The sequence below is a fragment of the Onychomys torridus genome, chromosome 19 (assembly GCF_903995425.1).
Source record: "Onychomys torridus chromosome 19, mOncTor1.1, whole genome shotgun sequence".
NCBI lineage: Eukaryota > Metazoa > Chordata > Mammalia > Rodentia > Cricetidae > Onychomys > Onychomys torridus.
The window spans coordinates 5,856,004-5,869,456 of record NC_050461.1 but is presented as its reverse complement, the minus strand read 5'-3'; the positions used below and the strand labels follow the sequence as shown (position 1 = coordinate 5,869,456).

General features: G+C 42.8%; 1 protein-coding gene across 6 annotated transcripts in view; it reads right to left on the bottom strand.

The window, feature by feature from the left end:
- Window positions 1–7,826: 7,826 nt before the first annotated feature.
- The window catches only part of Lin28b (lin-28 homolog B), a 102,563-nt gene continuing 96,936 nt past the window's right edge, over window positions 7,827–13,453 (bottom strand). For all 6 annotated transcript variants that reach the window (XM_036169227.1, XM_036169226.1, XM_036169225.1 and 3 more), the window contains one exon: window positions 7,827–12,838. In XM_036169227.1, the coding sequence (XP_036025120.1) occupies window positions 12,472–12,838 (367 nt within the window). In that variant the 3' untranslated portion in view covers window positions 7,827–12,471. The remainder of the gene's footprint in view (window positions 12,839–13,453) is intronic.

Here is a 13,453-nt window from a genome sequence, read left to right as displayed (position 1 = left end):
TCTGAGTATAGTGTTATTGTTCAAATTAACTTCATACATTGTCATTTGATCCAATAAATTTTTTCCCTAGGGAAAAAAAAATGTGTGTATGTCCTGTTCCATGCCTCTTATACTCAGGGCTCGGTCTTAACTCTGTGCACAAGAGCAGGGTTGGGCCTAGTTAACTGCAGAGCTATGAGAGCCACTGTCTAAGGAGCTCTGCGCCGCAGTGCTGTTGGGTTGGTGCTGCTTTATTAAGTGACCCTGGGTCTGCTGTCTTCACTCTGGCTAGGGTAAGAGAATGTTGCAAGACATGTCAACAGTTGACTGGACACAGCTCCAAGGCACTTTCTCTTCTGGGACAGAAATTCACATCTGAGCATCCCTTCTAGTTCCAAAAGGTCTGACAATTCAGAGGTCTCTTGAAAGAGTCAGAGGCTCCTGCCCCTGCCCTGAGACTGTGAGGACATTTTGTTTTTAGAAACCCACAGTTTATTTCACCATGTCTCCAAGGTTTTTTTAAAGTTGATTTTATTATATGAGTGTTGGTCTGCATGTGTGTGCACCACGTGCATGCCTGGTGCCCTCAGAGGACAGAAGAGAGTGTTAAATTCCCTGGAACTGAGTGACTTACAGACAGATCTGAGCCCCATGGATACAGAGAACTGGTCCTGGGTCCTCTGCAAGAGCAGCCAGTGCTCCTAACTACTGGGCCATCTTTCCAGCCCCAAGTTTATTCTTAGCAAAATAATAAATACCTTAATTCTCTACTCTGCCATCTCATGTATCAGAACACGCATAGGCTCATGCCATTGACGTCAGTGCTGCTGTCAAAGTGTAGGGAGCAGATTAAGTCCTGAGTGAAGGTATATTGTTGACATTCACATAGCCATGTCAAGGACCCCAGTGCTTCAGGCCCATGGAAATTTGCAAAGCTTTCCTTGGTCAAGTACAAGTGTTTACAAAGGATTGACCAGTGTATATAGGAACTGTCAGCCACAGCTTCCTCCTGGATAACTGCAGCCTGACAGTTTCCCTTATAGACACCTCCTGAAGACTATCTAAAGCTGCCTCAGACCTGCTCCTTGTTATACCTTGTATACCACAGACCTGATCCCTGTTCACTGTTTACCACAGACCTGATCCCTGTTTAGCTGACTACAGTAAACCCACTTCCTTTATTCAGATATATAAAATAAACAAGCTAACCTCCAAGCTTGCTCTTGCTCTGTCTCCATCAGAGCACACGGGAAACCCAACCTCAGTTCCTCTGTTCATGTCTGTGTGTCTGTCCTTCATCTTCCCAGTCAGGCCAGTTCCTGAGCCTTGCAGGTTCTGGCATCAAAGTAATTGGAAAATTTGCAAGCTTAGATAAAAACTGTTCTGATAGAGCCTGCAGAAAAAAGCTAATGGTTTCTTTTTAATTATTTAATTTGTGTGTACATGTACATACCCAGTGCCTGTAGAGAGGTCAGAAGAGGATGCCAGGTCCCCTGGGACTAGAATTACAGTTGTGAGTTGCCCATGTGCATGCTGGGGATTGAACCCAGGTCCTCTGGAAAAACAGTCAGTGCTTTTAATGTCAAGCCCTCTTTCCAGTCAGTTCCCCAAAGCTGATATTGTTAGAGCAGCCATCAAGGCCCTTCCTACATCTAGCCACTTCTACCTTACACCTCAGCCAGAGCACATTGGCCACCCACTGTCTGCCACGCCAGCGTTCCCTTCCAGTGGGCTCACCATGGTAAGCAGTCACATCTCTCCGATGCCATTTGTGTCCCCCGTGAAGTCCAGTGTGCTCTTGCTCGTTGCCCTTTGCCGACACCATGACTGGTTGTAGTTGGCATCCGTGTCTATGGAGTAAGCCAGTCTTGAATGTGGTGGCGCATGCCCTGAATCCTAATACTTGGGAGGCAGAGGCAGGTGGAACTCTTTCTTGCCAGTCTGATCTACAGTGGGCTCCCAAACCAAGCAGCTACCTAGTGAGACCCTGCCTCAGTTTCTCTACAGTGGAGGAAATTATGTCTCTACTGAACATGCGAAGGCTTTCGCACATTTCATCAGACCCCCAACACAGTGGAATGATTTTATACAGCATTTGCTCTGTACTAGGCATTCTAAGTAAAGTACGTGGGGACTACAGAGTTTTGATGGTTTTTTTTTCCTATTTTATGTAAGATACTTGAACATTTGCTGGGGTTCTAGAATAAAATCTTGCCAGATGATATGAGAAAATGTCATAGGCAGGTTTACTAGTAATATGAAATATTTAGATATTCAAATGATAGCTGAGGTGATACAAAGACTCACTTTGGAGAGTGTGGTAAGTGCGCCCTCTGCCGGTGGCACTGAGGTACAGTGTGGCCTCTGCTCAGAATGTGCAACTCCAGACATGCACTCTTCCTCCTTCCTTCCTTTCCCTCTTTGCTTTTTCCCTCACCCCACTCCCTTTCCTCGTACCCTCATCTTTTTTTTTTTGAGACAGGTTTTTCTAGTCACCCAGGCTGATCTCCAGCCTCCTGCGTCAGCTTCCTGAGTGCTTGGATTGAAGGCATACACCACCACACACAGCCTTTCTACAGTTTCTTAAAAGTCAAAACTTTTTAATTAAAAGAAATTATTTTAAAACATACTTTTATATTTTTGGTTGTGAGCCTAGCCTTTAACAGCTGAGCTATCCCTCCAGCCCGAAGGAGGAGGTATGAGCAAGAATTGTTGAGACCAAGGTTGGAAAAAGCACAGGGACAAACAGCCAAACTCATGGAAACACATGAACTAGGAACCAAAAGCTGAGGAGCCCTCAACTGGATCAGTGCCTCTGCATAAGTGAGACAATTGAATAGCTTGAAGTGTTTGGGAGGCACCCAGGCGGTGGGACCCGGACCTGACCTTAGTGGATGAGCTGGCTGTTTGGAACCTGGGGCTCATGCGGGGACATTTTGCTCAGCCTGCCGGGGGTGGGGGGTCTGGACCTGGCTGGCCTGAATCTACCAGATTGAGCTGAATCCCCAGGGGTGTCTTTGCCCTGGAGGAGATGGGAATGGGGGGGCTGGACTGGGGTGAAGGCGGGGGCGGGGGTGAGGGGGGGAGGACAGGGGACCCCATGGCCGATATGTAAAATTAAATTAAATCATAAAAAAAAAAATGACTTTCATCTGTATGGTCTGCTGCATGTGTGCATTGTGTTAATATTTTAACTTTTGTCACAATTTTTATTTGTTTTGTGTGCCCACATGTGGAGGCCAGAGGACAGCCTGTGTGAGTCAGTGTCTTCTACCGTGAGGCTGGAGGGTGGGGAACTGGTTATCAACTTTGGCATCAAGTCTCTTCACCCACAGAGCCATCTCACTGGCCTGAGATATACAGCCTAAAAGTGTCACCTCTAGGCACCCTGCTGTGGGATAGTGTAGCAGAACTCCTCACTGCAATCTGAATACCACCCATCAACTTCTGCCCATCCCCCACTCCGGCGGCGGGAACTTCACACTTGCAGAGGCCTGCTGTCAATGGACTGCATTGAGACACACTTTTCTGTGTGGCAGGGTTTAGGTCATATACCATACTCCCTCGAGAAAAGCTTCATGCCGGATGGTAGTGGTGCACGCTTTTAATCCCATCAATCAGGACAATCAGGAGGCACAGGCGGAGGTCAGCCTGGTTTACAAGAGTGAGTTCCAGGATAGCTAGGGCTAAGCAGAGAAACCCTGTCTCAAAAAACCAAAAGAAGAAAAAGAAAAAAGCTTCATGGGAAATGGGTTCCATGTGGGAATAATTACTAACTGAAACAGTGTGGTGCTTCTAAGAAATGGGATCTCTAAAGATTGTGAATGTAGCTTTGTTCTGGGGTGAGGCAGGGGACTGGAGGGAGGCTCTAGGGACTTGCAATGGATGTTGTATCAAGCATCTATGCTTGAGGTTTCAGCCTTCAGATCATCCTGGCTTCCTTGACTTCTGTGAACACTTGCCGAGAGTCCATTGAGACTGAGAGTTTTGCTCAGTGCCCCAGAAGTGCAGAGCAGGCCGACTGCGGACAGCCTCTGTGCTCACAGGACCTAGGCTTCCGGTCTCCCCGCTAGAAACCCGACATTACTTACAGGAACGTGTCGGCCTGCCCACTTTATCAGATCCTCCTGTCACATACACATCACATCATCGTATTTGCCCCAGAGTAGCTCCCCAGAGAGGACAGACAGGGTGGCCATGCATTTTCTGCATCAGCTGAGAGGTGCCACAGTCTGGTCGCACATTTCTAATGAAAGTTCAGCCTTTGCAGAGCACTTACTTTTTAGTCATGTCTGGAGGACTTCATTCGGACACCAGTTACTCATTTCTAGGTACCAACACACACAGATTCTGATAGTTCCCTCTGTGTGCCCTCTCATTCCACATGCTGGCTACCAAACCGGAGGTGAGAAGCCCCTCCCGCTCCTGTGACACTGGCCGCATGTGACACAGCTGCTCTCCCTTTCTCGTGCCCTCCTGCCTTCCCTCACAGGCCTGCTAAGGACTGAGGCAGGAAAGGAAGCAAAGGGTGTTTCCTCTTTCTTTTGTTCTTAGAGTCACTATGCACAATAAGGATTTGGAAGAGACATCCATATTCAGACCCAGTGAGCTAACAGCGAGGCAACACACAGCCAGGCAAGCTACGATGTCAGGGAAACACATCTGATGCAGCAACTCACTGTTCCCACACTCATTAGTTCTCTCTCGTGTATTTGTCCCATAATGAAATAAAAGTGAACAAAAAAGCTAGGCCAGAGAGGGCCTGGGATGGAGATGGTTGTGAGCTATGGCATGGGCGCTGAGAATTGAACTTGAGTCCTCTTAAAGAGCAGCCCATGCTCTTAGCCACTAAACCATCTTTCCAGTCCCAATCTTGAAAACTCTCAATGCTTGTTTTCTAGTGATTCCATTGTATTTATTTTTCTCTGTACTCCCATTTCAAATAAACACTAGTGCTGCTCTTCCAAGCTTCTGCTAGGTGGTGCACACATATATACTGTGCTGTTCAGTTTTCCCTAGCATCCGGATCCACCCACTGACCCATCTTCCTGGGCACTTAACCTTCTTGTTTCTAGCCTGTTAACCTCATCTGCTGAATGATCTTCAGACATTGTAGGTTTGGTATAATTTCTCTTCTGTTTATTCTTCAGTGTAATTCTTACTTACTTTAATGTATCCTATTCTTATTCATGTGTAAGCAGGAGGTGATGCCTGCAGAGGTCAGAAAAGGATATCAAACCCTTGGAGCTAGAGTAGAGATGGTTCAGTCACCCGACCTGGGTGCTGGAAACCAGAGTCCTCTGGAAGAGCAGCAAGTGCTCCTGACCGCTGGGCCATCTTTCTAGTTCTTCTAAGACTTTCTGTTTGTCTGTTTGTTTTTTGAGACAGGGTTTCTCTGTGTAACAGTCCTGGCTGTCCTGGAACTCACTTGGTAGACCAGGCTGGCCTCGAACTTACAGAGACTCACCTGCCTCTGCCTCCCAAGTGCTGGGATTAAAGGTACATGCCGCCACCACCTGGCTTAGTTCTTTCAAGTCTTAAGATTCAGTCATTGTCTTAAAAAACCAATCTATATGGGATCAGAGAGATAGCTCAGTGGGTGACCTGAGGGATGAAGAGAACAATCTCCTGTGTCTCCTATGTGTGTATCATGGCACACCTGCCTCCCTGTATAGTAAATGCAGTCATTTTTTAGAAGAATCTCTGAGGATTTTGGGAGCTTTCTTCCCTAGAAGCCTCCTCTGGGGTTTGTCTTTCAAATGTACCTTTGCAGCGGGCAGCCCTGAATTCCTTGTTCCTCTGATCAGAAGACAACTTCCTCTTTGGTCCTCTATTCCCAAAGCACCTGGGGAATAGGAAGCGCTCTGAGGGAGCTAACAAAGGGGGTGCTGGGTCAGGAGATTGTCCTCATGCCCCTGGTCACACTAGCTGCCTCCAGTGCGGGCACCCAGTGAGCCGTCAGGTACACAGTTGATTTTCTCACTCACTACCTAGCTGTGAACTGCCCATCTGTGGTTTTGGTCTTTTTACAGTATTTCTTGTCTGGGATTCCCCTTCTGACAATGTACCCGACAATGCTCAACTTCAAACGAAATGTACATTCATCAAAACTGGTATTTCTGAATAATTTGTTTGAATTTTATGTGTATGGGTGTTTTACTTGGTCGTGTGCTTGGTACCTGTAGAGGCCAAAAGAGATTAGGATGCCCTGGAGTTGAAAATGGCTTAGTGGTTAAGAGCACTGGCTGCTCCTGTGGAAGACCTAGGTGTGCTTCACAGCACCCATGTGGTGGCTCACAGCCCATCTATTACTCCAGTTCCAGGGCATCCAGTGCCCTCTTATGTCTCCCGAGGGTGCCAAGCACAAACAAGGTAAGCATACATACTATAAGCAAATTTATACACATAAATAAAAACAGTATTTTTTAAAAGTATATAATAAAATGGTTGTGAGACACCATGTGAATTCTGGGAATCTAACCCAGGTCCTCTGGAAGAGCAGTCAGTGTTCTTCAATGTTGAGCTGTCCATCTCTCCAGTCCCTTGAACAAATTTTATCTGAACAAGACAAGGTATAACAAATGTTGAAGAAAAACTCCAAACTACATCTAATGCCAAGTAAATGTCAAATGTCAAGCTCCAAACTTTGTCTAATGTAGGCATGTAGAACCCCATGTGTATATACATGCACATCTGTCTAACATAAGAAAAATAACAAAACTGTTAATTGGTTATTTCTAGATCATAGGACTATCTTAGAAGTTTTTTCACATTTTAAAATCAATAAAAGTTATTTGCATGTAAAGGTATTATATATTTTCATATTTTTCTTTTTTAATATTTATTTTTATGTATTTATTTTTGTCTTCCATATGTGTATGTGTACCTTGTTTGTACCTAGCACCCACAGAGGACTGAGGAGGGCACTTGATCCCCTGGAACTGGAGTTAACAAATGGTTGTAAGCCACCATGTGGTGCTGTGGGATGTTCAAGTATGTCAAATGTGTTGCTCTGATTGGTTAAAATAAAACACTGATTGGCCAGTAGCCAGGCAGGAAGTATAGGTGGGACAAGCAGAGAAGAGAATTCTGGAAAGTGGAAGGTGGAGGTGAAGAGACCTGCCAGCGGCCGCCAGGATAAGCAAGATGCAAGGTACTGGCAAACCATGAGCCATGTGGCAAAGTATAGATTAATAAAAATGGGCTAAATATAAGAGTAAGAGCTAGACAGTGGCAGGCCTGAGCTAATGGCCAAGCAGTTTAAGTAATAAAAGTGTCTGTGCGTTCATTTTATAAGTGGGCTACCAGACTGCTGGGGCTTAGTGGGACCTGGAGAAAAGCTCTCCAGCTACAATGTGGGTGCTGGAAACTAAACTCAGGTCAGTGCTCTTAATCACTGAGCTATCTTCCCATCTCCTATATTCTTTAAAAAAAAAAATTCAATTTTCTAAAATACAATACTACATTTGTAAACAAAAAACTTTGTATAACAGAAAGTTCTTCATAGCCTAAGAAGAGTTGTTCTATCCACTGATCATGAGCACATGAGTGGCTTCAAACTATGGAGTTTTAAGTAGTTACTTAAAATGGGTAAGGTTCAATTAATCAAACAAAACAAAAACCCTGGGCTGGAGAGAAGGTCCACTAGTCACTGAATAAGACTGAGTTGTTGCCAGCATCCATGTCAGGAGCTCACAACCCCTGAACCTCCAGCTCCAAGGGATCCAATGCCTCTGGTCTCCATGCATACCCACAAACACATAATTTAAAAGCTGTCTTTATAAATATAAATAATGTAGGGGTCATAAAACAACAACAAATCATAATAAAAGTCAGCCATCCAGGAATAGAGTGGAAAATGAGTTTAATTGTGAGACTGGACAGCGTACAGAACAGTTTCACCCATCAGTTTTGACAGTGCATCATCACTGCACACATCTGTTCAATTGACACTAACACTGGAAATGTCTGGTACTAGTTTATTCCTTCCAAATCCTTCATAATTAGAAAAAACCTGTTAAGAAAATTTTAAAGTGATTTCTCCAAAAGGTTTTTTCATAAGCTTCATGACATTCTTTCTGACCACACAAAGGATGTGTCTTGATTAACAAGTTGTACAATCTCTGCTTGATAATACTGGACAATCCTGATGAAGACAAGCTCCAGAAGAAAAACCTTCCATGTTTACCACCACACTGAAACCTTGAACTCATCCTAAAGGGCCTTTATCCACTTACTTAATTTCCCAATCATAGAAATCAACACAGAATATCTCCAAACCCATCATAAATGCCAACATTGTATCTTTTATCTTCTATCATGTAATTTTAAACCTCAAGACATCGATAGTTAACAGAGTAAGACATTCAGCATGAAAAGACAGTACTAAGCTCAAGTCTGCAGATCAGTCCATCAAGGTGACAGAATGCAGTATGCCATTCTAATATCAATTCCTCTTTTGTTCTTTGTAACGACAGTTCAAGTGTATTTTTAAAATGTTTCACTTGTAAACAACATGAATCAAAATGGACTATGAGGCAATCAACTACGATAATTTTAAAATACTAGATAAAACACTGTATTAGAGACATATAGAAATCAGGGTTCACTTTGGTCTTTATATGGCTAGAGTTGTTAACACCATAAAACCACACACACTAATTAAAGCCAGCTTGGTGGTAGGTGCCTGTGGCTGATAAACAGTGACTGACGAGGTAGTCCACACCATCATTTTCAAGCTGGGAACTGACAAGGGGTAAGCCACAGGCATATTAAATATTGGAATACTTTCTTACAGTACAGTACGTTGCTCCAAGCATAAAGATCCACAATGAGCCATAGGTCACCCTATCATGCTAATGAACAACTAGGTCACAACTCACACAGGCACATCTTGAAGAAGCTGTTGACAGTATGTAAGACAGAACTGGATGCTTTCAACAAGTTGTTCTTTTTCTAAAACAAACAAATCTCATTAAGACGTCTAGAAAAGTTAAGTCGGCAGGGCTGCACTTGCACATAAGTTTCTGGATTTTATACCAAAGGTGAAATTACATATATATTTTAAGATAAACATTTCTTAGAGAAAACAGATAAATTAATTTAAATTAACTTTAAGACTTAATGAGATTCCCCACATCCTGGCTAATTCATCTTACAGTGAATGTTAAAAAGTCTATTAACACTTGGGGGCTTCTATTCACACACTACATACAACCAGCGGCAACGCAGGCCTGCACTGGTGCAAAATAAATCTGAGCCAGAGTACAAAAATAATTGGCAATAAAAACATCCTATATTTGGGAAGTGGACTGATGCTAATAATGTGATGTCTTTATCTTTTCCTTTAGATTGCACACTAAAATTTCCAAGTTATAAGCAGATAAAAATCTTCCTAAATATTTCATTTGTAAAAATACATCCAAAGACTAGAAACGCAAGTATAAAAATGTCTCCACATGACCTGCTGTGTAGAGAATGGAGAGTTCGCAGACTAAAGGCTGACTGTGCACCATTCTTAGGAATTACATTTGTGTTGACACGAGGAGGGGTCAAAAGGTGGCTCAATTCATAGACCACAGTTAGGAACCCCTGAAGAAATGGTGCTCCACAGACCCCTTCCCTCCTGGCCGGCAGTGGCCCCCATGGCAGCTGGTGCTGGTTAGGTATGTGCCTGGGGCTTGGAATGCTGCAGTGTGCTTTGCCTTCAGGACAGCAAAGACACAAGTGGAGGGGTAGGAGTCTTTATTCATTTGTCAGCAAAATACAATACCATGTTTGCTTCTGTTAGCCTCCTGCCACCTCTGGGCAGCAGAGCTACGGTCAAGATTATTTCTGTGTGGTTTTGCTTAGGATAAAGAGTGCCTATACTTCCTTAAACTCAATACATGATAACTTTAAGGAAATGCTTGGAGACTGCTATCTAACATGAAAAGTCCTATTATTCACAGGCATTTTCCAGAAACATGCAGTTGTAAATGCCTATCTATGCTACAGATTAAAAGTGTCTGTACCAGAGAATTACCAGCAGCCTATAAGGCTGCAGCAGCATCAAGGTGTGCTATGTAGTAGCTAGGAGGTAGCCATTTGCTGTAAACGGAATGTTTCACTCATGTGAATGAGCAAAGTGCTCATATCAGTGGATTCACATCTGCAAGGAGTGGAAGAGTTTGCTTTACAAGGCTTTTCACATGGAATAAAAACAGGAGGACCAATATCTGATATTCAGAATTATGATCAATGTCAAACTCAGAGGTAGTTACCAACAAGTACATGTACGTACATAAAGACCTAATTTATTTGGCTTGTTTTGAGTAAGCAGGACTATAGACTAGTCTGTAAAGAAACAACAAAAAACATTATATTGTACGTTCCCTGAGCAAAATTCTTTGTCCTGAGCATGTAACAATGACAATATTTTCATATAAAAAATAAACCCCAACTTTTAATCATAAGATAGGTTTGGTATGTGCTCTTAGTAATTCAGTCTGGTCAGATGCTGAAAAATGTCAACTGCACCCATAAGGTCCATAGTTCAAGTGTTTCAGAATTTTCTATTTTCATTTTTAAAAATGATCTCAGCTCTGAATTTTTATATGTAAACAGAATGTCCAATTTTCAAGTCCATAGTTTCCCATTTCTATAGTCAAGGAACTTTGGTTTGAACTTTCAAAGTGACCTATCATATTTTGCTTGTACAACTGTTACTTTGTTCATTATACTTGGGTGACACTTTGATTTGTCTACATAATTTAAATAAGCTTGAAATCCTCACATAAGGCAAGGCAGTACTTCTCTATGGCTACATCACATTCAATATCGTCAACAGTAAGCTCTGCATTACAGCACAATGATACGTCAATAAAACACTATGGAAATTCTCATAAATACTGTCGAAAGAGTCAAGGTAACCTGGAAAGGACTGGCATACAGGAGGAAGGATCCCCAGTAGAATGCATCTCATTTGAGTCATGATGCTCTCTTGTTTGATTATCTGAGCTTATACCAACAGGCCCATATAAAATTCTATTTATTGCCAAAATTATTCACTGTAATTCCTTGGTACCTTCTTGGTGATGTTTCAAAAGTTTGCTCATCAAATTTAGAACCAGGCTAACTCCATTTTTTTTTTTTAACAAGATGGAAAACAGACCAATACTATGATCAGTCCCTAGCCAATCTGTTAGCAAACTGAGAATTCATCTGAATGCTCATCCTGAATCCATAACCTCGGTTACTTCAGCCTCTATACTCAAGGTAACTGCCATCAGTATTATCACATAAAGGATCCTAGCCACACAGCAGCGAGGCGTTTGGTGACTGCTCCCGGCCTGGCATGCTGGCTGCCTGCCTCCAAACACTGTCTGTTTAGTGTCGATCCTGGGCTGTATCTGTCGGCAATTGTGAGCATCTACCTTTCACTCTAAGCCCCCTATTTTATTCATTTCGATGATGCTGTTGTTTGTTTTGGAAACAGGTCTGAGGACTCTATGGGGGAATAAAAACAGTCACAAAATATACCCAGATGTTTAGTTTCCCTCTAAGGCTTCAGTAGTAAATAAGGAGACCTTCCGGTTCTAAGTGTTGGTTCAGAAGCTGCTTAGTCAAGGGAGGCTTCTGTTTCCATGGTCCCTAAACACCTCAGAAACATGTAAAAGAGCTGGTACCAAAACACCACTGAAAAGGATCATACCATGATATTTATACATTACCTTCCTCTTCATTTTTCTTAATAGGCGTGTAAATTACAATCAAAACAAAAAACTGAAATATCAGCCCAGAAACTTCACATTCATTGTCTTTTCTGGAGTTGTTACGTATCTAAAAATTAAAAACTTATGGCAGTCAGAGGCATTAAAGTTAGGTTACCACCTTCAAACTGGAGAAGGCAGAAAATGGCCGCAGCCAAACACTCCATCAGTCAGCACCAGGACACAATGATGAATCCAGACTCTGGAGGCACCAAGTATCCCCAAAATCTTTAGTACCATCTGACTGGCAGTCTGAGATCTGAAACATGCTTTGGTTCACATGAAAGGTAACAGTCACGAGGTTATTTTTATGTAATATAAAATAAGTGGTATTTAGGAAAAATTCCAAGGGTTAATTCTGAAACCACCTCAAACGCTTCACATGGACTTTCAATGCTTGGAGATGCTCAATTATCTGAGGGAGAGTATGTGCTTACGTCTCCATACATACATGTATAAAGACAGGCACATACATATATGTATGTATGTATGTATAATGTATATATGTATATACCTGCGTTCCTATGTGAAATCCTCACACACACAGCCCCAAGCCTCCCTCTCACTTATGCACATTCTATATGCAGTATCTCAGTTCTACAACACACGACACCCTGCTTCAATGTGATTTGTCTGTTCCGCAGCAGTAGTTAAAATGTGGCCAGCTGCTCTCTGGAATACCACTGCCCTGTGCTTGCGTGAGGTAGACTTCCCAACCGGGTGTCGAAAGCGCTGGCAAGTGTTACGGTTTTTTCCGCTTTTGGATCGAGGGCCCCTTTTTGTTCTGCTCTTCTGCTGCTACAAATGCCTTCACAGAAGAAACTTCTTGGGGTGACCTGTCTGGCAGCTCTGCCGTCTCTGACCTCGCCTCCTGAGGAAAGGGTGATGTGCAGCCACGCCCCCCTCCCCCTTCCCTCGGTGAAGTCGATGTGCAGGGCTGGCACTCTGCCTCCTGTCTCCCCTGAGACCCGGGGGGCAGCTGGGTGACGACTCTGTGTGGGCAGTTTGCCACCATGTGCATGATGCTCTGACAGTAATGGCACTTCTTTGGCTGTGGAGGTAGACTACATTCTTTAGCATGATGGTCAAGGCCACCACAGTTGTAGCATCTGCAAAGAAATAGGAGAAAAACATCTTAAAAGTAGGTAGAGACTATAACTAATGAAAAAAAAAAAAACAGTGATTATTAAAACAACAATTCACATAGATATCAATTTTAATTACCAAAGTTCAAAAGCTGTCAATGAGATCAGTTTACTTTAATGTGACTTCTTTATATGTACTATTTACACTGTTTATACTGACTGCTTCAAGGGTTACCATCACCAAAATGCTCCAGCCACTGTATGAATTAGTTGTATGAAACACAACAGCCAGCTAAAAAGGCACCAAAACATGGCATTTCCATAAAGAAACGAGTCACTCAAATTTAATGGGCCGTCGTGAAAGAATAGTTTAACCCACTAGATGGCAGTCAACTATAAATCAAAACTCCACCAGCTGGCTTTAAAAAGGAGGATAAAAATATAGCTGTTTGCCGTGATAGGATTTAACTTGCTCAACATTTAGGAAAATTGTAGCCTGAATTGAGTTTTAGGACTTAAAGACTTCGGTGTTTATTAGTTTACCCACAGAAGCTAATAGAACTGAGCAACATTTTTGCCGTTATATAAAATTTACAAGGAAATTTGATACCTACGCTGTCTAGTAAAACAGAAACAAAT